Consider the following 24,709-nt stretch of genomic DNA (forward strand, 5'->3'; position numbering starts at 1 on the left):
AATCTCTCTATTGGAAACACTACATTACACTAGTCATATTCCATTAATCCCGCAGAGAATGGTCTCTGAGATGTGGAAAGAGGTCAAACGTGTAACATACATTTATTTTAAGCGGAGTACAATTAATTCATTAACAGTACGAAAGGTTATTCTACATTCGTGTCTCAGTCGATGCTGAAAGAGTCTGCAGGAGCACCGAGTACGCTCGCTCGTGGGTCTTCCGTCGGTGGTTTTCTCTCCGCTGACGCACGGCTAGCGAGAGGTTGGGTACTCTCATCCCGGAGCGACTATGTTGCTTAGGAGTGCGAGATACGTATTTAATGTGGAGAAGGGCATCATTTTCAGTCAGCAGATACTGTGGTCCGCTCTCTGACTTAGCGGATGTTTCAAGCCTTCAGTGTATGCGGTATAAATATTGGGAAAGGTGCCTCCTGAATCACCAAACACTTTGTCTTGGTTACGGAAGAATCCATGTTAGATATGGGCCAAAACGAGAACTTCAAGGAATCGAGAACAAAAAGCAATCAAATCCACGTCCGAGAAGTTTCACAGGTACAACAGTCGCCCCTTCTTTTGTTTCTTCTTCAATATTCGAATGTACAAACGTCCCTTTATGCACTTAAAATGCCCTTCCACATACTAACTATCCACTGTAGCGATACAGACAGCAATGGACTATAAACGTGTGTTCGAGCGTTTTATCAATGGGCCTAGTGACTTTCGTTTTCGATATATATGACCTTTTTCCTACAGCCTCGCTCACCTGTAAGCGTTTCAGGGCACTCTTATCCTCTCAGTATGTATATCCGGCCAGCAAGTATCATGTGTAAAAAAAAGTCTTGGTTACAACTGCCCCAACCCTCCTGGAGGTACGCAGGAATATAGACACATACACCCATTCAAAATGAGTTCAGCACTGCAAAATTACGCATCGAATATTTGAGTTATTTTCGTCAGAACTAGTTTTCATGAATTAATACAACAATCTGAATTCTGACTATGGCTGAATATCGTTTTGATTTCAATAGACACCGTAGTCTACTACGGTATCTATTATAATCGGTAGGCACTGTGATATCCACACCGCCCCGAACATTGCGATCAGTGAGGAGATTAGAGTTTGACGTCCCGTCAACAAAGAGGTCTAATGAGCACAAGCTCGTATTAGGAAAGGATGGGGAAAGAAATCTGCAGTGCCCTTTCCAAGGAACCATCCCGGCATTTACCTAATGCAATTTATGGAAATCACGGAAATCCTAAATCAGGATGGCCGGACGCGGGTTTGAACCGTTGTCCTCTCGAATGCGAGTCCATTGTGCTAACTACTGGGCCACCTCGCTCGGTCAGAGACACGGACTTAAATTTTTCTATATCGCTGACCGTCTTCAACTTTTTTCTACGACGTTCATCTATCCTCAGGGCAGAGCATGGCCATTTCACTCCGCTTCCTGTTGTAGCTGCTCAGGTAATCAGACGTGCCTGCTAGGACGTCCGATTTTTGAGTCACTTGAAAGTTTGATTTTGCTGAACACTGTTTTACATTAGCGTTGGTCATCAGCTATTATTGTAGCTGTATACAGAACAAGTGGGACAGTCGCTTTTATAAAAAAGACGGTAATTAATCGATTTACGTTTCCTAATTGTACGCGATTTTTGTGTGTGCTGTATCTCGGCTTCTATTGGTCACAGAGATAAGGGGTTCAGTGTTTTGGATATCCCTTGGCTTAGCTACAATTTATATACCTATCGGATGAACAAGAGTACTTGTAGCTATCTTACAGTAAAGGGTCAAAATTTAGACATTACGCACAGCCTCTAACCCGCAGACTCAGCCAATCGTTTGGCTCTTTTGCACTGTTGTGATCCAGGCTTGCGGTTAGGCAGCTTACGGAAGCTGCTTTTGTTCAATAGCGGTTCCTGACAAAACCGCAAAAAACTATGATTTTTGCGTACGGAAGTACCAATCATGGGAACGACCACTTCTATGATTTCTATTCATAGAAGGTCGTCGAAATTATTACCATATGTTCTTAAGATGATATTCTCGGAGAAATTCTAAACTTGTTTCGATATTATTATTCGTTATCGGGACCCAGAGGTTCAAATCAATCATTCTTATGCACGTAATATCCGGTCTGAGGTGTAAATGTAGTTTTAAATGAACGTGGTTACCACATGGCAAGGACTCTAGGGTCATCGCAAGGGCTGTGAGGCCACCATACTATGTTGTGAGTCAGCAGTTTTTCCACGAACAAAACTTGATGCCGACTAAAAAAATTTGCCCAAAGTGGTACTGCAGCACAAAAAAATGGGCTAAAAAGGATCCTAACACGCCTTAAAAGAACTTAAAATGACCGCCAAAAATTATGTAATAGTTGAATGACTGCAAATTCATTAAATTATTTCTAATAACGTTTTTACTCTTAACGTACGAACCATAAGCCGAGTGTTTTCGATGGAGTGCAATCTGTGAGCAAAGTATCCGGAAAAACTGCAAAACTGTGTTAACCTAATATTATGCTTAACAATGAGGCAACTGGTATCCCAATTTTCCGTCAAAATCTTTCTAACAGGAGCATATTCGCCATTTTCGGTGCTCCGGTAAGAGCATTTTTTGGTTGGTTCCCTATTCCGAGATACAGCAGGGCATGTCACTCTCATGAAAAGAACTTTATAGGACATTAACTTGTGGATAATTTAATGATGTAAGAATGAAATAACACAAAACTAGTTTCATGCCTCAGATTGGATTTAACGTGCACAAAGTTTTGAATTTGTTGAGAACTGCAATGGGGTTGCTAAGTCATTTATAAACTACATTTTCGCCTCACACCGGATATTACGTGCGTATTTTTCTTGTACAATTAGGAAATGGATAAAGAAAATTTTCAAAATTGTTCAAGATCAGTACCTTACAAATCCATAGTAAAACTGTCAGCCTTTTGTTGTGCGTAGCCGTCTTGACATCCGCGGATCTATTTTAGAATTTTCTCAGGAATCATCCATAAACTAAATGGTGCTTCCATAAACCCCCCAAGGCGTACCATAGACCACATATAATATAAAAAGAACCAATTAGTTTGCTCCATTTGCCTAAGCTGAAGGTAGTGTGTAAGGTTCAAACTCTGGCCCTGTACTGTAGGATAGTTTCAAGAAGACTATCCTGTTTCATATAGGAAAGGTCCCTAGCCCAAGGGCTACCGAAAACGCTTGACCCTACCTTTCTGTCACCAACTGAACCCGAGGAATGAGTCTCGGAATAATTCTGTTTTTAAGCGCTGTGTTTTGGGACGTATTACGTAGTGCATGTTGTCGCATGCATGCCGACTGGAGAAACAATGACGCACGTCATCCGCTGTACATGATTTCGAGCTTCATTCAAAGGCACATAAAATTTTCTCTGCTCTGCTTTATTTCTTACACTTGTTCAAATCATTTCACGAAACATGTCATTTTTTTATTTTCAAGTTTTTTCGGAAAATATGATCGTATTGCCACCTCATTTGCTTTCCTAGTCCCTTCTGTTCTCGAAACGCCTTAAATTTTATGCTTGAATCAAAGAAAGCCTTTTTTGATTGTTAAATATCACGCCAATGCAATATTTATGCTCAAAATAGTTAGGCTTTGAAGAGATGAACTTTTTGACACTTCGTTTATATAGCAAACAGCTGTTTGTTAAATATTTGAATTTCCTTCAGATTCCTAAGTCTTCTTAATCAGCGCGGTTGCTTTAAAGCAATTAATTTGTTTCAAAAATAGTCAATTTGATACCTATCTGTCAATTTCCCACTCTTCGAATGGCTATGAAACTTCGGATAATAAAACATAGTGTAATTTACAGGGAGTGGTGTTGTTGCTCCGCTCAAATTTCGACCAAAAAGAGGCAACTGAGGACTGAATTCTGGAGATTTGGACTTTTAGGCAGTCACCCAATTAGTTCTGAACACTTCTGTGATATTTATCTTGATACACTGTCCAAATGCTTCTTGCGGCTTGTTATAGTTCGCCGTGGGTTTTCTTTCATGCGTTACAATCGCTGAGCTGCGTTACTTGATCTGTAAGATTCCATAGTGAGCTGGGTGTATTAAGAATTTCATTGAATCCTAAGAAATTCTGCTGCTGCTGCTGCTGCTGCTGCTGCTGCTGCCGCCGCCCCTCTATACAATGTAGCTCCTCAGACTCAAGCAAGTGGAATGATATCGACAAATTTTTTCAAACATCTGGAAGACCACGGTGTCAAACGAATTGACAATGAGAGTCAGGAAGATTTCGTCATATTTCCTTCCTCGCCGTGAACAAATCTTAATAAAATATTTAGATTTACAATGTACAGAATGTAGGTACGTTCACGTGGTGTACTATAATGCTAACAGCCCTCATCACACAACATAGATAAGACAGTCGAAATGTGAGAGAGTTAACTACTAAACGCCACAATTACATGTAAACGCGTCTACGCACGTGCCAATTTATCAGAGAGTTCAGTGAGTTATGTTCTACGAGATCTCGCTTGGGTTTCTACAGAAACAAAAACTAGGGTTTACTTTAGATATGTAAATAATCAAACTGAGTGGAAGCTGTGGGCAAAGGAGTGGTCAATACAAAGAAATAAATTCACTTACGCTCCGTTACCCAAGGAACTGGGAGTCGACGATTAGCTCAGTTATCTAAGAATGGATGAAACTTGCATTTTGGGGCTACTGAACATGATCAAGCCATTCTTAACGAGAAAGCCCACAGACATGAGAGAGGCTGTAGGCTGCGAGGAGAGGCTGCTAGCTACATTACGGCTTCTACCCACTGGAAGAAGTTAAGATAACTTCAAATTCAGTGTTTTTGCATCCCCACAGCGACTATCCAAAATGATTCCAGACACTTGAAAAGATGATTTATAGTTGCCTAAAGAAATACTTCATGGTAAAGCAAAATAAATGAAAAATAATTATATAAACTTTTATTTATTTATTTACGTATGTAGCATGAAAGACGCCGCTGTAAGTTTAAAAAATCCGTTGCAAATAAGAAGAGGAAAGACTACAAATGGTGATGCCGACATTTAATAAATGCAACTGTTAGAACTGTAAAAAATCCCACACTTGGCTCTTCATAGCAAAAGGCTTGGATATAGGCTGGATTTTAACAAAACAATGAAGCATTTATACTTTATGAACAAATATCCGTCGATCTTCTGTATTTCGGTTTTTGGACTTTAAATGAAATCTAAGATCTAATCTGTCCGTATTTCTGTTTTAGATTTCATTTTCGATGAGTATCGGAAATTGAAACTAGAAAGCAAAATACAGAAGGTTTCTTTATAAAATATGTGTATCTTTTACAATGTTGATGTACCACATGAAACCATAGTGAATTCATTAAAAAATGAAATAAGCGCTTCATTTCTTGCATCTCTATTGCTAAACTCCTCACACTACATGCCCCACAAACATCTGACGTCTTCAGATTTCTCAAGAAACTTCTCCTCGCACTCTGTAATGTATGTTAGAACAGCATTTAATCCGCGCCCAGTGACAGAAGACGAATCTTTGCTGGGCGGTTGTCACGACAGCGCTACACACGACACAATTTGTCGGAGACGATTGGGCGGGGAGGGGAAAGGGGGTGGGGGGGGGGGGGGGTCGGGTGTTGCTTCCCGACCGAAATCCAGACAAGAAAAGCTGGTCGGTCGGCTGCCCAAACCACGTACAAACGTCTAGTTTGCTGGTCGGTCGGCGCGTGCGTAGAAGCCTTTGGGCTTCCATGTCATATCAGACAAGTAATAAGAGAACGACAACTCTAAGGCGGTAAGGTAAAATTGTGAGTTGTCCCCTGCAAGAAAAACAAAATCCAGTTTAATGGCTACATAGTGTGTGTCGATTTCCCTAGCCTCACGAACGAAGGCAGACAGGAGAAAATACAAGAAAATTCTATCACCTACACCTGTTCAGTAAGGTCCTTGGGCAATGGAAGACACCATTCGTTCAATATGGTATGTGTAAAGAAAATCTCTTGCAAACGAAATTAAATGAATGAGATTTTAAGCTAAGGCAGCAAGGTGGTGAACTTCTGACGTTTCATTAATTCGCAGCCTGGGAGTCACGGCAGAATCTTCTTGCAAGCAATTCCAAAATATCGCACTGAAAAAGTATTCTGAATGTAGAGATTTCTGTACTGAAGATTTAAAGAAATTGTCTTCAATCATGATGAAAATTATATTATTTGTGATCTACAGCTGAACAACACAAGGAACTTATATCGCACATGGGAAAAGGACTCCTCTAAAAGATGACGAAATACGTCTACAGATACAAGGCGACCAGCCACTGCGTAGTTTTTGCTATTACTGAAAGACAAATATGAATGTCTGGTCGCAATAGTAACGCAATACATCCGTGCTTCCTGAAACAGCCACCTCACCTAATTGTACTAGATCACGTCGTGTAAGGATTCTTATGTTATAGTACATGGGTAGGATAAATAGTCATCCTAAGTCGACCTGGTTAAAAACAGAATTAGGATATCCGCTTGGGCTCTACTGTATTACAGAGGCATTAAACAGACAAAGAGAGAAGTACTAAAATGTAAGAAGATATTTCAAAAATATGTGGAAAATTACACGACTGGAAGTACTTTGAAAATGACTTTACATATGCACCTAATGAGATGGTGAAATCGTTAAAAATATTGCGTTAAAGTATACGAGCATTGATGGTAAACTGTGACTACAGTGATGCCTCTCTAGCTTAATCTGCACAATGTGATACTGAACTTCATCAATTCATTCAGATATATCAGTGAAATTCAATCACATGTCTGCATAGGCTAGCGTTGTATTAAGAAAACTTCTAGTTTCGTCACTGGTCAGAAAAAAAACTGTACGTGGCGAGAGTTAGATACATCTTTTCAGTGGTGGGTAAAACTGCTTATTTTAATTGCTTTTACGCTACTGACAAGAATGTACCAGCAGTTTATTTTCACAAAAGATGCTGCTGCAATACTGAGGTATTCTATACCATTACGAACTCCATGGTCGAGCAACACATATTCACGGAAGCCTGCAAGTGAACCGAAGTGAATAAGCTGTTTTCTTGCTACTACTTTTGACGAGTAGTTGTTTTGATGTCAAATAACTGGTATTTAAGACATAACACAGTATGCTACGAACAAAATGTAAGAGACAATTGTGAAGGGGGGAAAAGGTGACTTTCTACCGTAATTTCAGAAATGAAAAAAATAATTAACAACCGATCACTCAATATTCTGCGGAGAATCTGCGGAGTGGCAGTTAGGTTCTAGTAAAGAAACAGACGACACTTTACGTCTTGAAAATAAAGCTAATGTAGGAAAGAAGTATCAGATAACTGAAAGGATGAAGTTCAAATGGCTCTGAGCACTGTGGGACTTAACATCTGAGGTCACCAGTCCCTTAGAATTTAGAACTACTTAAACTTCACGCATCAATGCCCGAGGCAGGATTCGAATCTGCGACCGTAGCAGTCGCACGGTTCCGGACTGAAGCGCCTACAACCACTCGGCCACCGCAGCCGTCGAAAAGATGAAATATCTTCGATACGAATCCTCGGCTTAGACCTGTGACGTATAGAATATGACGACTGTAATGATGTTATTGGTGATTTTCTTTCAAATCAGTTAAGTTACAGATCAGTCTGTCACCACAACCAGGTGCTTTTTTTCTCATTTGTTGTCTTCGCCAACTAACTACTAAACTATGAATATGTGCACTGAAAGATGACATGACAGCAGATATTAACATTATGTCACTGGCCAAAGATGACGACGTGTGTCTAACATTCCTCTTGATCCAATTAAATCATAATCCTGGACTCTTTTACAAGTGAACATCCACCTAAGTCTCTAACTTAATGAAAAGAATTCGAAATTGCAACCTTTCTCGGCAAATTTCGCCTAAAGAATCTTCCCGTGTTTATTAGTGGAGCTATAGTCGGGTCGTGATGTGTAGCTTCTTCAGATCATGAGCGAGAAACTCGCAGAGTCGCTGCATCACGAAGAAGTAGTTATTCGAAATACCTCGTCAGTCTGTATTAGTGCAGTAGCTATGAAGTAGCCCACACCACTGCGATGGAGAAGCGCCTCACGGGGGCGGACTTACGACTCTGCGGCTGCGGCGTCGGAGGTGAAGCTCATGGTGGGTCGCCGTGCCGCGACGCACTGGCCAGTGGCTGACGCGAGCTGCTCAGCGCTGCACGGCCAACGAGGCCTAAGCGTCGCTTTGTCCTCGAGGCAATATTCGCGCCGCGACAATCACTCGGTGCAGCCAGGCACGCCGGGGCGAAACCCAGGCCACGTGTGCGCCCTCTCTGCCTGGTTTTAGCAGGGAAGTGACAGGAATGCGATCTCCGCAAGTCCAAATGAGTAGCACTAACTCATGAAATGACGAAAATAAAAGGCCCAGCAAATGCCGCACACAGGAACGACGTAACTGAAGTGCTTCATTTCTAAAGGCTCCCGCCGGAGGTTCGAATCCTCCCTCGGGCATGGTTTTTTTTTTGTGTGTGTGTGTGGGGGGGGGGGGGGGGGGGGGGAAGGGGGGGTTCATCGCATAAGTTAGTTCAAGTAGTGTGTAAATTTAGGGACCGATGACCTCAACAGTTTGGTCCCTTAGGAATTCACACGTCTTATAAAGGCCCGTTACACAGTCACCAACCGACCGACCTATCGACAAATTTTTCGTGTGTAGGCTCTTTGGCCAATCGACCGACTAGTTATTCTTGTCCGGATGTCGATCGGGTATCACTACGCGGCAGCCGCCCCTCTCTCCCACGCCACCCAACAAATTGTGCCGTGTGTAGGTAGGGCAGTCGTACCAACAGCCGACAAAAGTTGGTCTTTTGTCAATGCGAGCAGGATTAAATACTGATCTAATATACATGACAGAGTGTAAGAAGGACGAAACTTTAATGACGAGAAATCTGGAACACGTCGTGGAGTCTTAACAGCAGAGATCCAAGAAATGAAGCACTTGTTTCGCTTTTCTATCTAACCCATAAAGGTTTCGTATGATACATAGAGTAAAAGATGCCTATTTTAAGGGATAAACGTCCGTCGACCTATATTTCGGTTTCTAGGTTTTATTCTGGAAATCTAAAAACCGAAATACAGAAGGACTTGATCCTAAATTTCATTTCCGATTTACGTCGGAAGCAAAACCTGAAAACCGAAATATAGACAGTTAAGAGGCGTTTATTCGTAAAATATACTTGTTTCATTGTTATAAGTATTAAAATACAGCCTATAATAACGTCTTCCTATGAAGAGCAAAATGTGGGAATTTTTTCACAGTTGTAACAGCTGTTAAAAGCTTAATTTCTTACTTACGTATTTTAATCATTACATGATGTGCGCTACTACAATTTGCAGTCTTCCTTCTAATTTGAAATAAGTTTCTTAAACTTATAGTGGCATCTTTTACGCTACATAAATAAATGAAGAAAAATTACTTGAATATCTTTTGTCTTATTTATTCTGCTTTTCCATGCTGCATCTCCTCGCGTTGCATGTTTCTGGGATCATTTTAGATAATAGCTATGGATATACTAAGCACTGAATTTGAAGTGTTCTTACTTTCTGTCAGTGGCCAGAAACTGTATTGTAGCTAACAATCTTTACACGCAGTTTTCATCTTCTCTCATGACTGTAGTCTTTATTTTTAAGAACTCTTTGATGATATTCAGCAGCTCCGAAATGCATCCTTTATCCTCTCTTAGATAATTACGAAAACCATCGGCTCCAACTCCTTATGTGACGGAGTGCGGATGACTGACTTTCTTTCCATTAGCCACTTATTTGACCACAGCTCTCTCTCCGCTTTTTTTGAACTTGTTACCTGTAAACCAGCCAGGGCAAACCTCAGCTTTCGTTTTTTGGTAAGACTAAGCAGGATCTCGTAGAAAATAAACTCAGTTAAATTAAGGTAAACAAAACGCAACAACAGGGCAGCGCTGTAATCGTTGAGTTTAGTCGGTCGGGATGTGTGCCGGCTACCAACCAATTGGTCAGTCGGTCGGCCTGTAAATTGGTTCGCGTGTAGGGGCCTTAAAATTTTAAATACTGGCACGCAACTCTTCAGCAGTACAGCTCCGTACCTCTCCAGGCATAAAAATCACAAGCTCCAATTTTTTAAAATTTGTGATAAACTTACATGAGGTTCTTTTAAAATACTGCTTCGAAATTCAAGTTTTTAAAATATAATTTGTTATCACAGTAACAAAACCACAATATTAACTATAAGCAACAGATTCCACCGTCAGTTCTTGTAAAAGCGTCTCTTTGCTCTCTAGTTCTACTCGATACATAGCGGCAAGTGTGACCATGACGTCATGTTTTCAACTGCTGACTGCCTGCCTGCCACACACACACACACACACACACACACACACACACACACACACACACACACACACACAGAGAGAGAGAGAGAGAGAGAGAACAAAGTAATGTATCGGTACGAAGTGAACAGGCAGAAAGTGAGACGAATTTTCGAATTAAACGTAGCTCAAGATGTTTGTAATCTGCAACGCACACGTACGAAGCATGTGAATGAAAAATATGTGATAGTTAATTTTCGTTCTTGTTTGTACACTGGACCTACAGGGGTCCTTGTAGCAATGTGTGTTACTGTAAAAGTAAGATAATTGGCAAATCTTCGAATTAACTGGTGAAACCTAAGATGACCATTGCGGTGTGGTAAAACTCCCAAATTTCTCGTTATATGCATAGATTTCGAACTTTTACCAAGACATATTGATAAATGCAAACTGGTAAAAACTGGATCGAAGACTCCCGTCTCCGTCGTGAAGGTTCAGACAAGTTTCATTGTTGCCAGTTGTGTGTTCAGTTAAGTTTCTTTGCTGGAAATTATGAGTTCTCGGTCAGCTCACCACTGCATAGTTTCAGTCAATATCGAGCATCGTGCGTACGGTCATCTTTGCGAATCGTTTTAGTGGTGTTTCTTATGCAACTTTGTATCAGAATGAGTGATGTTACGCGTAACAGATTTTACGCACTTTTAAGTGAATTAGTGAGTAAGAAAAATGACAACCATTTTTATGTAACTGCTGGGCAATATAATATTCTGTTAAGTGAAGTGAAAAATGTAAACACCGTTTCCAATTAAAAATCTGTTCACTACACACATTTGAAGCGACAAGATGTTCTCAGCAACAGAGGTGAAGAGAAACTCATAGCACCGCTGTCTACTAGAAAAGAATAAATTCGTTATTACGTTTGTTTTGATGAGCTGTTTAACGTAGTACATTGCTATAGGTCATCGCGGCTGAACACGGATGATTGTTGAACTGAATCGTAAGTACAAGAATGTGAGGGTTTAATCAATCGTTACTTATCTGAGATTAAGTGAACCATGAGAGAAAAAGCAAATAACATTGAAAAGGGGTGTTATAGTGAAACCTATCAAACCCAGTGAAATGAATTCATAAAGTCAAATTGACTTAATCGACATACAAGCAGAAACAGATAACAAGTCAAAGTTCATACTTGTATACCAAGATCATTTGACAAAATTTGTTATCCTGTGCGCACTAGATTCGAAAAGGGCTGATGAAGTAGCATATCATCTTTTGGACACTTTTACCAGCTTTGGTGCCCCAAGTATCCTTCATTCTGATAATGGTAGATAGTTTTGTAACAAAGTCATTCAAAGTTTATGTGGGTTGTGGAGTGAGATAAAGATAGTCTACGGGAAGCTGAGTCACAGTCAGTCTCAGGGATCAGTCGAAAGAGCAAATCAAGATATCGAAAATATGTTATCAACTCGGATGGAAACAAATGAAACTTCAAAATGGCCTGAAGGGCTGAGGTTGGTGCAAGCAAGGAAAAGTAGGGCTTATCATGGAGGGATCAGATGTTCACCATATGAAGCCATGTTTGGGGTTCCAATGAAAATGGGAATTGCGACCTCGGTTGTTGCACGTCATTTAATAACAAATATAAACACCGAAGAAGACTTGGAAACAATGTTAAACACCAGTTACACTGACTCAAAGGAAATTGAAAATGACGGTCAAGGAATTGGTGCCAGTGAATCAAGCACTGGAACAGAAGGAACGGAGGTAGAAAGTGCGGCTGCAGCTGGTGAGGAAGCACCAGAGACACAGGATTTGACGACAGTTAACAACGAGACACAGTTGCCAGCTAATTGTTGTGGCGAGACGCTGAAAACTTCCAGCAGCGTTAATAAAGTGAAACTGATCCGAGAAGCTGCCAGATAAGGTCTTCAATTGCAGGTAAAGAAAATGAAAGCAGCCTCATATAACAAAATTAAAAAACCTTCAGTTGGACAGAATGTGAGGATTAAAGTAACGGATGTAGACAGGGCAAAAACTGAAGCAAAATCTGTAATAGCAGTAGTGATAAATATTCAGGATGACGAATTTTATCAACTTGGTACCAAAGCTGGTGAACTGAAGTCATTGTACACTAGGAACCAATTTACATTGCGCAAGCCGGCCGAAGTGGCCGTGCGGTTAAAGGCGCTGCAGTCTGGAACCGCAAGACCGCTACGGTCGCAGGTTCGAATCCTGCCTCGGGCATGGATGTTTGTGATGTCGTTAGGTTAGTTAGGTTTAACTAGTTCTAATTTCTAGGGGACTAATGACCTCAGCAGTTGAGTCCCATAGTGCTCATAGCCATTTGAACCATTTGAACATTGCGCAAGGAAAATTTTATCAACGTCGAATAAGTAGCAAGAGAAGAAATTAGTCTGCGGAAGGTGGTTGCCAAGCAATCTTTTGTTGGAGGACAAGGGTTTAAAATGTGCAATTGCTTAAAAAAGCGTTCAACTAAAAAATGCTTGTGTGAATCGGCTTCCACATTATGTACATCGAAATGCCATAATAGTCAGCTTTGTTGTAACAAAATTTAACGTTCACAAGGTAACATTTTTAACTACATTTTTCCCTAATATGGAACATTGCTCATTATAATCATATTGGAACTCAAGAATGTTTCAAATACATAAATTTACAATAAATACAACCTATTTCAATAAATTGATAAGCTTTTTTCTTTTTTAACTGAAGACGGTTTCACCAGCTGGTATCGGTACATCCTAAGATTTAGTAACGACTCTTGATAAAAGTTCTGAATATATACATATAATAAGTAAATTCGGACTTTTAACACACCGTGGAGCCGCGCAGAGTGGCCGCGATGTTTGAGACAGCATGTCGCGGACTGCGTGGCCCCTGACGCCGGAGGTTCGAGTTCTCCGACAGGCGCGCCTGTGTGTGTGTGTGTGTGTGTGTGTGTGTGTGTGTGTGTGTGTGTGTGTGGTGTTCTTAGCATAAGTTAGTTTAGGTAGTTTGTAAGTCTAGGGACCGATGAGCTGAGTAGTTTGGTCCCTTAGAAATTGACACACACACACACACACACACACACACACACACACACACACACACACACACACACAGTGATGGTAAGCCTTAGGTTTCACCAGTTAATTCTAGGATTTATCAGTCATTTTACATTTAACATGTGTACCGGGTCCCTGACTGGGTACGTATTGCTTAATTTTTCGAAGACAACTCCACCTGAAAAATTTATAGAATGTGACGTAAACGTCTTAAAATGATTTACCTGTCACTGCCATCAAGGGAATAAAGGAAGCGCAAGATGAAGAAGAAGAAGAAAACGAACTGGGAAAGAGAGATACGGAAAAAGGAGGGAAGCAGAAAGAAACGTACAAGTAAGAAATACAGTGTTCCTTCCATTGTTATTCTCTTATTTACTTTCATCGTTCCAAACAGTGAAAGGAGAACAAGTTCTTCCATATGTTACCTCCTTCCAGACCCTCTTAATAGCTCCTTGACAATGGGATGTTGACGTGCAATGGAAGAAAGAAAAATTAAAAGAAGAAGAAGAAGAAGAAGAAACGAACAATTGCAAGTAGGACTCTAGCTCTGAGGGTTCCGTACGAGCTTAATTATCTTTATAGACAGCTCATCCGTAGATTTTGGTGAATGAATTAGTGAATATCATAAGATGTGACATAATTGGCCGCACTCTTCATTCCATCGACTTAGAGACTTAAATTTTTTTTCCCTGCTAAAGGCCCCTTAATATTTGACATAAATTTCAATTTGATACTTGTATCCGTTGCTGGGGGAAAGGAGTCTTAAGAGATGGACTACAAAGTACAGTAGAGGAGTGTCCGTATAGCTTGATGCAATGTTCCTTCGGACATCTGCACAGGAGATACCAACGATCGCCAGCCATATTAAATTATGAAAAGTACTTTCAGTCTGCGAGTACGGCTGCACAACAGCTATATAGTTTACTATAATTTCCCACTCTTCGCGAGCACTCGCCTTAATCACTTCTGCTACCTGACGAGAAAAGAAAAGCCTCTCCCCGCGCAGGAATCACGTGTTATGCGAGGACTTTGGGATGTGGACACTAGGTAGGACAGATGATGGTTTGGGTCGGTCCTGGAAGAGTGCTCGTATAGTTGAAGTACTTAAGGTGACCGCTCACGAAAAGCGGAGAAATCCTGGTTTATGTCCCAATCAGACACAAATTTCTGTATGTTCTTAGTAAATTGAATAGATGATGTGCAACCATATGGGCACACTGCGAGTACATTTTATTGGAACAACAAAGTGATCCTATAAGGGTTCCGCTTTTACCGACTGAGGTACGAAACCGAAAAAAATGGTTAAATATAAAATTCTTAGAAAAATAACACAGTTTAATCACTGAGAACTGCTCAGTGCGGTCTATTGTAGCTAGGTCCAACGCAGAAGCGGGCGAGACCGGCTGAGAGCGCCGTGTCGCGAAGTCGAGTCCTGCCCTTGCTGAGGGGCCAGGTCGAGACCGCTGCGACTGCCGGGCGCCGCCTGCCCACGGCGCGAGGGCGCACCCACACGGCGCCGTGCTGCGATGGCATCACTCCTTGACATTACGGAGCGTCTCACAGCCGCTCCGCGATGAACTAACACGGTCCTTACTCGACTTGCACTCGTCGCGAATCTCTCGCCCAGCGCAAAGTTCCGGGCGACCGGGAAAGAGAGCAGATGACTCCCGTATGTAAGGAAGGTACAAGAACGGACCCGCAGAATTACAAAAAATGGTTCAAATGGCTCTGAGCACTATTCGACTTAACTTCTGAGGTCATCAGTCGCCTAGAACTTAGAACTAATTAAACCTAACTAACCTAAGGACAGCACACACATCCATGCCCGAGGCAGGATTTGAGCCTGCGACCGTAGTGGTCACGCGGTTCCAGACTGAAGCGCCTAGAACCTCACGGGCAGAATTGCAGAGCAATACCCTTAACGCCGGGTTGCTGCAGAATTCTTGAATACATTCTAAGTTCGAATGCAATAAATTTTCTTAAGTTAGAAAAGCTTCTGGGCATAGCTGATATTGCCCCTTCCTCTCACGGTAATCCTACGAACTATGGATGAAGGGAAACAGACATCCTAGACTTCCGGAAAACTTTCGTCACAGTCACCCGCTATAAACAGGCTCCCACGTATGTGAATGGCTCGAAGTCTTTAAGAAATAGAAAACTCTACGTTTCCGTGTTCATCAGACATAAGTGTATCATCAGGAGTGTCCAATGGAAGTATGATATGACTGCTCTTGTTTTCTACACCGGCTGTCCCTCCATATGGAAATGAGCGTACGGCATTGTGGGCCGGGAGTCCCCCATTCGAGGAAGTTCGGCCGCTGAGGGCAAGTACTTATTGCATTCGAAGCCACATTGGGCGACTTGCACGTCGGAGATGGGGATGAAATGATGATGAGGACAACACAACACCCAGTCCCTGAGCGGAGAAAATGTCCTGCCCCAGCCGGGAATGAAACTCGGGCCCCGTGGCGTCGCATCCCGCCGCGCTGACCACTCAGCTATCGCGGGCGGACGTGTCCCTCCTAAGAGTCGTCAAGGGCATTTTTTGTTCTGTTTCTGAAAATATTGGTAATTTCGATTTTGTAATGTGTAGCTGGAGTCAGTCCAGACAAATGCTGTCCATCACGCCTTTCATCGACGCCCAGGGTCAACGGAAAGAGTCGGTTTATTTCCCATTACAAACAAAATGACTTTTTAAGAGGAATTTTACGTGCCCTCGCTGGACCGGTCCCATATTAATGTAGCGCGGCATTTGTCTTAGTGACATGTATTAACATGAGTAGTGAAGCACGAAGAATAACCACAGCGATAGCGCCCACCTTGTCCCGTGGTGAGTGCTACCGCTATTCAGCAGAGCTGGTCAGTCGCTGCTGGACCACTGGTTATTCTCCGTGTTTTACTGTTCCTATTAATACATATCGATAAAATAAATGTCGCACTAGAGCGGCACGTAAAATTCCGCTTTAAAAATTATTTTGTTTGTTAGAGGAAACAATCTCTCTTGATACTGGGCGTCCCATGAAAGACTCCATGAGTAGTATTTGTTCAGGCCGACTTCGACCACACACTGAAAAAACGAAATTTGAGGTACCTGCCGAAACGCTAGAGAAAAATCAGTCTGACAGCTCTTAGGAGGGACACCCTGCGTAGGTACATGAACAGTCAGGTAGTATGAGAAGAAGCCTGCGACAGTTTGGTAATAACGCTGTCATGTACAGGAAAGTATCGTCGTTGAGTGAATGTAGAAGGATTCAAAATGACTTAGACAGAATTTTTATTTGCTGCGATGAATGGAAGCTTGTTCTAAATATAGAGAAATGTAAGATAATGCAGTTGAGTATGAAAAACAATCTTCTAATTTTCGAATACAGTATTAGTGATGTGACGTCGATTAAATATCTAGTCGTAACTTTACAAAGGGATATGAAACAATCATTTTGGGGTTGAAGCTCTTTTTTTCCGTGTTTGCTTTAACAATACGTATGTTTTTGGATAGGGCCCGGCTTTAGCAAAACACAGTTTTGTTTTTTAACCCAAACATGTTTCACTGCAGTTGCAGTATCTTCAGTGGGCTTTTATTTTTCATCTGTTAAAGATAAAGAATGTTCTTTACTGTAACTATTAGTTTTAAATCGTAATTACAGATATTTGAAAAAACACACAAATTATGAATTAATGCCTTTTTACCACATGGTGTGGTTTTCCTGATGTGTTTCTACAGTGACTGTTTCGTTCCACAGTCTGTCATCTGCAACCACATATACCTTAAAGTAGATAAATTGTTTAAGCCAAAATTACTATTTGAAAAATTGTTATTTCTATGCCTGAAATTATTTAATTCTGTGTGTGTAAAACAGTACCATTACAGAGAGCTGTGTATTCATCTATCACTTGTTTGCCTTCCACTATGGCTTTTTGTATCTGATAATTTTCTTCAGTTATTAGTTTTTGTGGGGGGTCTGTTGCTGCACTTGAGAATTTTCAGATCCGTAGTGATGTTTGTTGGGTTACGTTTGTTCAGCAAATGTGGAATGACAGCTGTTACTATGAAACGACCACACGTACTTGCTGTCTTAGGGGGCGGGGGGACAAATGTCGACTTCGATTTACTGGACAAATTTTAGGAAAGTGTAGCTCATCTATGAAGGCCACTTTTGAGTACTGCTTCAGTGATTGGGTTCCTCCTCCTGTCGGGTTAAAGGAAGACATCGAGGCATTTGATACTCATGCTGTTAGATTTGTTACCAGTAGCTTCGATCAACAAGCTATTATTACGGAATTGCTCCTTGAATACGAGTGGGAATCCCTGGAGGGGGCGCTGAGAAAGCATAGACAACCGGCATTTCCGACTGACTACATACAGAACGACTCTACTGTCACTAAAGTATATTTCTGTGAGGACCGCGAAGGTAATAGTCATTAGGGTTCGTAGGAATGCTCACAGGCAATCCCTTTCCCTCGCTCCACTTGCAAAGGAATAGGAAAGGGAATGTCTTGCAGTGGTACTTGATGCCTTTCGCCATGTACCATATGGTCTTACCCGCCTCTAATAGATGCAAGACCATTTCAGCTGCAGGATTTTCGTAAAATAAATGCAGGATTTGACATAGTAATTACGTTTTGGTCTATAGACTGAGTAATTCTCATCATAAAAGAATAGCGTGGAATGTATGTAAACTTTACTAGTTAAATGACTTGTGTGGATACCAAAGCCTCGATAAATTTAAAGAAAGAGATCGTTCCCACCAGCCTATTGTTAAACGAGTATGTTATTCAGCACTACTAGCTAGTTTCAAGCGTATTCTCATTCACAAGTGCACCTGCAAAAATAAGAGTGTACCAAAAATTAAATTTATATAAACTAGAAACTCTCTACAGCAGCAATGAACTTTTTCTCAGAGACGCACTCTGCCGGCCCGTGTGGCCGTGCGGTTCTAGGCGCTTCAGTCTGGACCCGCGTGACCGCTACGGTCGCAGGTTCGAATCCTGCCTCGGGCATGAATGTGTGTGATGTCCTTAGGTTAGTTAGGTTTAAGTAGTTCTAAGTTCTAGGGGACTGATGACCACAGATGTTAAGTCCCATACCGGTAGTGCTCAGAGCCATTTGAACCATTTTTGACGCACTCTGACTAGTTACATAGGCGTGGATGAGTTATCTTTGAAAATAGAATAAAACAAAATCGCATGCCATGCCCATTACGCATGTCATGGTAGTCAGCGGACATGAATCAAGATATGTAATATGCATTTATTGCCTCTGAAGAGAGACAGCGATACACAGGATTCAGTCAAGCAGGCTAATCAGTAGCAAGCTGGAAAACCATCATGGCTGCAAACAGTAGTAGTAATAATAATAATAATAATAATAATAATAATAATTAGGAGTTAATACACGTTAGGCAGAAAGCGTAAAGTCGCACCGGAGGGACAATGATACCACAACACGTGGAGATCTGGACCAGTTTTCGACTCCGACTGACACATTCTGTCCCGCGTCTACGACGTGACGTCACGGTCCCAACTGTTTTTTGCGTGCTGGCGGTTTCGCGCCGCCACTGCCCTCGCTTCACATTACAAACCACACTCGTGGCAGGTCTAGCTGTACGAGTTACGAACACCGGTGCAAACCGGCTAACACCTCAAGAGTACATGAAAGTGTGACGAATCTTTGGCGATGCCTTTCTTGAAATCTGTTCTCACGCCGTTCCAGAATATTTTGGAAACGGGCATTAATGACGTCGCTTTTAATGAACTAGGTCATTGCCATGAGACTGCTACTGTTATTGAAAAAATTCCTTTGCGAGTTCAGATGGCAGGATGGTTTTGTATCTTCTTTCTTGGAGTGCGTGAAACACTGGCAGTTGCCAACCTGGAAACTGTTTACGTTTCGAAGAAGATATAGCAGAGGTTCTAATATTTCATTAACGTGACATATGCAAGAAACGGTAGTTTGGCTTAACACTATATCTGTAATGTTACATTTTAATATTCTTAAGGTCTGATTTCTTTTGCTCTGAGTGCAGTCATGTACCCGACGAATAGTTTATACATCTATAAAAATGGCACTACATGTACTGTTCAGCTGTAAGAAAGATGTGTAATCAAATTCGTCATTCAAAAAGTTGTCGAGAAAACCACTGCTTGTTGTAGTCTTTCAGCTTTTGGCGACACATACCGCAAATGACTATCTTCACTTTGGTAATTCCCCCCCCCCCCCCCCCCCCCCCGTTATTTTGTCCACAGAAGGGACTGATAGCATTGTCGTAAGGTACTTGATGAGTCATTTGCATTTACTGCTGTAACGTTGGCATTGGTCTGAAGCGCTAAGATCTCCTCAGTCGTTAAAACCATATTGAACCTTTTTTTGTTTTTTGTTCCTCGCGAGTAAAAGCGCAGGGAGAAACAGATGAAAAATCGAAAGATGGGGTTTCTTAGATAGGAAAATGAGGACATCATGCCATAAAATACAGTCTTTCGTTGCATTTACATCTACATCTACATAGATACTCTGAAAATCACATCTGAGTGCCTGGCAGAGGGTTCATCGAACCACCTTCACAATTCTCTGTTATTCCAATCTCGTATATTTGGGAGCATACAAAAAGATATCTCAGATGTTGACTCATTTAAAGACTATAGAAGCTAATGCCGCTGGAGAAACATAACCATGTAACAACCAATACTAGGTAGCAGATTCAGAAGAATTACAAATGAGTTTTTATTTGTGTGAGTCGTCTGTTCTTTCAACGTTTTCGAGAAAACAGACACCATTTTGATCCAGCAGTCATTATAAATTAAGATGCAAAGGAATTATAGACCTTGGCTGCCAGTGGACGCTGATTTAAGTGAATGGGAATAGTTGGAAGTTTTTTTTTTTTGCCGAACTGGGATTCGAACCTGGGTATCCTGTCTACTAGGCAGATGCCCTGAGCACCATGGCATCCGGACACAGCGGTCGTCGCAACCGCACGGAGTATCCCGTAAGTCTCCCGTCAGACGCAAATTCTCAATTTATCCACATTAATGTAGAGCTCCTTGCTCTTTATTCTCATTATTTGTGGCACTCTTTCGATTCCCATAACGGTTAGAGCCCAGTGTGCATCCGCACTGAAGACATCATTGGCCATCCTTGCCTTAGTTATATGTATGTGGTGTCTGTTCTTTCAGACATGTCCGAAAAGAATGTTATTAACATGTATTATTGCAAGCAGATGTTTATCTTTTTGACTAATAATACCTCATTTGTGACTTTTCGCTGGTCGTAATTGTGTTTTTCTTTTTTTTTTTTTGTTTCTTCAGCGACTTCAGATTTGTTAATCTTTAGGTATAGATTGTACACAGAGATGGAGTTTTATGCGCAAATGACTTTGTTATAGTAACCGTCAAAAACTTTCGCCATATTCTGAAACCATTTTTATGCGCGTTCATATTATTCGTGGTTTCTCAAAATCACTCAATGAGGGTATAACGTCTTCTAAAAGGACACGGCCTATATACTTCTCCATCTGTCCTCAGTCCGAAGTAGTGGTTTGTCTCTAATGACTTTGTCGTCGACTGCTTGTTTACTTAATCTTACTTCGTTTCAATTAATGCGCCCAGGTAACTGATAAATTCAGACGACGACACGCATTTGGTGACTCGTGTAAAGTTAGAATACGTAGTGTTTAAAACTTCAAATAATTTCCAGCAGAATCGTTCTGCTGCAAAGGACAGGTGTCTTTATTCATCGTGGTCCACTTAACAAGATCACGTAATATTTCGTAAATCGTTAAAGACGTCTGAACAGTAGTTTCTACAATGCATGATGTGCTTATGGGGCACATAAGTAAGAGTAATGTTACAGTGTGCAAGGCAGTAGAATCAACTTCGGCTAGAGAGTTTTTCAAATCACTACTCAGCCATTCGATATCGATTCCCCATGATTCCTCTAAATCATTAGAGGCATACGAAGAACACTGAAATTTTAACAGCTGAGCTACAGTCGTGTAAGTAAGTACTAGAGGGGAACAGCTGTGCTTATGTAAGCAATACGAAAGTGTATAATAGATCACTTGTCAAGAAATATGAAATGTGTGGGCCATACGGCGAATATGAAATGCCCATAAAAGAGACATATCGTTGGCTAATGGTAGCTGACATGTATGAAGGTGCAATGACACAATGCAGGTGCAACACTGGCATTTCCAGTGAGAGTAGGACTACATCAGGGATCTACCCTCAGCCTATATCTCTCTGACCTTGTCATGGATGTACTAGTCAAAGATGTGAAAAAGGAGACACCTTGGAGCATGATGTTTGCCGATGTTGTAATCTGCGAACCCACCGAGGAGGCACTTCAAGACAAGCTTGAACAGTGGAGAAAAGCTCTAGAGGAAAGGGGAACGAGAATTAGCAGGGTGAAAACAGAGTGTAAGTGTACAAAGGATACAAAAGACCTATACATTAACCTGCAAGGAGAACAACTGACGCTGGTCAAGAAATGTATATACCTAGGCTCTTACATGCAAAGTGACTGAGGACTGGAGGCCGAAATACAACACAGGATAAATAGTGGATGGATGAAGGAAACTGTGCTGAGTACTGTATGATCAGAAGGTTAGCTGCAGAATGAAAGGAAAGCTTTACAAGTCTGTGGTGAGGCCTGCGATGCTGTATAGCCCAGAAACTTGGCCAATTACGAAAGTCCAAGAGAAATAGATGGAAGTGTCAGAAATGAGAATGTTAAGATGGATGAGTGGGGTGACACGAAAGAATAGACTAAGGAATGAGTACAGAAGAGGAACAGGGAAAGTGAAGCCCATAGGCAAGAAGATCCAAGAAAGTAGGATAAGATGGCATGGACATATGCAGAGAAGAGGGGAGTACTACGTTGGGTGAAGAATTGAAGACCTAGAAATCGAAGGACCAAGGAGAAGAGGAGATGGAAAGACGAGGTAGCAGGGAACCTACGGGAGAAAGGATGGCTCGGAGAAGAAGCACTGGATAGGCGTTCACTGAGGAGAAGGATCCAGCAAAGCAACGCCGACCCTACATGACGTGGGGAAAGGCCGAGATGATGATGATGATATTGTTGGATAATGGGATACTAAAGGCACTTTTAAAATACGAAATGTAAATTTTAACGGTATTCAATAGTTCTTGAACCGAAAGGTGCAGTGGTGAAGCCTGTTAATGTTCGTAAAGTAATACTTCACGATAATAGGCGAAGAATGTGCAATTTCAGTTCATTTATGTGGCATTTACTTGACAATGGATATGTAACTCTGCGGTGGAGTCTGTACCGGTCGAGATACTTGACCCTGAATAAAGAAAAGTGTGAGGTTATTCATGTGAGTACTAAAAGAAATCCGCTAAATTTCGATTACGCGATAAGTCACACAAATATGAAGGCTGTAAATTCAATTAAAACTTATGGATTACAATTACAAATAACCTAAATTGGAACGAACGCATAGATAATGTTGTGGGTAGGGCAAATCAAAGACTGAGATTCACTGGCAGAACACTTAGAAGGTGCAACAGATCTACTAAAGAGACTGCTTACATCACACTTGTCCGCCCTTTTCTGGAGTACTGCTGTGCGGTGTGGTATCCGCATCAGGTGGGAGTGACGAATGACATCGAAAATGTTCAAAGAAGGGCGGCTCGTTTTCTATCATCGTGCCATAGACATGATACGTGACTTGGAGTGGCTATCATTGAAACATGGGCGTTTCTCGTTGCGACAGGATCTTCTCATGAAATTTCAATCGCCAGTTTTCTCCTCCGATTGCGGAAACATTCTGTTGGCACCCACCTACATAGGGAGAAATGATGATCACGATAAAACAAGAGAAATCAGGGCTCGCAGAAAACTTTGAGTGCTCGATTTTATCGCGCGCCGTTTGAGAGTGGAATGGTAGTGAGACAGCTTGAAGGTGGTTCATTGAACCCTCTGCCAGGCACTTTATTGTGAATAGCAGAGTAATCGCGTAGATGTAGATCTTCTAAAACTTTACGACCAACACTGCGATGGGATGCGTCTCTCAACTCTTCCTATGAGCTCTCAAACAGCTGTAGAATGAATGTAAATTACTTTTTAAAAGGATCTATAATATTTCAATAGCTACAGTTGTTTACCGTTTTAAACCTACAGTAAAGGAATCGTCCCCTTGTGCGCTATCCATAACCAGTAAATTTGTTTTAAATATTGAACTGCTTACAAAATATTATCATCCATGGTACCTCCTACACTGTAGACTGAAAACTTTGCACCGCTTATCCCTGTTATAATTGAATATTAAATTTACACTGCAATAACTATCGATGACTTTTTGTGCATACTAGACATGGATCGGCAAAGCAATTATTGTTGACTTTTTATGGATTTATTTTTAAGAGGGGATACAAAAAAGAATACCACGAAAAACTCGTAGAACTAATTTCTAGTCAAAATTCTTAAATAACCAAATTCTCTCTCGCCCAGATTTTGGAAACTGGATTAATTCAGTGAAACACTGCGACTAGCTTATGGGACTTGGTGAAATAGTGTTATGGTACGCTTTCAAAAATGGCTCTGAGCACTATGGGACTCAACTGCTGAGGTCATTAGTCCCCTAGAACTTAGAACTAGTTAAACCTAACTAACCTAAGGACATCACAAACATCCATGCCCGAGGCAGGATTCGAACCTGCGACCGTAGCGGTCTTGCGGTTCCAGACTGCAGCGCCTTTAACCGCACGGCCACTTCGGCCGGCCGGTACGCTTTCAGTATTATTGCGTGGTTGCAATATGGCCATGTACTTTCCACTGTGCCTTATGTAAAACGCTAGTAGGCCATGGAAAGGCGGCCATGCATAACAAATCGCACCAACATGAGATATGAAAATAAGGCGGCAACAACTACAACAAAAGAAGAGGAAGAAGAATGAACAGGGTGTAGAGGAGGAGGAAAAGCTGGGCAACATATGTTTCTGCAGACGTGCGTCACGTCACGTACTATTACGTCATAGGCGTGACGCATCCGAATGGTGAAAGGGGATGTATTAGCTTACCCGCGGGGCGCTGTTACCAATGTGGCCACCAACCGCTAGCTGTCAACAGCTGCCGCAGTTGCGCCCACACCACATGACTTGATCACCGTAACACTTTAAACACTTCCCGCTCGAGTCATCGTACTCCTTGACAAGCGAAGAGGGCTGTAATTGAGGTAATTTCACTCTGCCATCTCTCTAGCATAGTCTCTAGCAACATTACAATAACTGGCCTCAAACGTCATCAGTAAAAGTGACTTACGAAAGAAATAAAACAATATAGGTATT

The 24,709-nt window shown here is 41.6% G+C and overlaps 1 protein-coding gene across 2 annotated transcripts in view; it reads right to left on the bottom strand.

Annotated features, from left to right (window-relative positions):
- LOC124791304 (organic cation transporter protein-like) overlaps positions 1 to 24,709 on the bottom strand; it is a 137,330-nt gene that overhangs the window by 82,819 nt on the left and 29,802 nt on the right. Inside the window, exon 1 of one of the 2 annotated variants that reach the window (XM_047257850.1) lies at positions 8,129 to 8,193. The exons of the other annotated variant lie outside the window; for it this stretch is intronic. Coding sequence (XP_047113806.1) covers positions 8,129 to 8,163 — 35 coding nt within the window. The 5' untranslated portion in view covers positions 8,164 to 8,193. Of the gene's footprint in view, positions 1 to 8,128; positions 8,194 to 24,709 lie in introns of those variants that run through there. 2 annotated transcript variants of the gene reach the window in all.

Source organism: Schistocerca piceifrons, chromosome 1 (genome assembly GCF_021461385.2).
Source record: "Schistocerca piceifrons isolate TAMUIC-IGC-003096 chromosome 1, iqSchPice1.1, whole genome shotgun sequence".
NCBI lineage: Eukaryota > Metazoa > Arthropoda > Insecta > Orthoptera > Acrididae > Schistocerca > Schistocerca piceifrons.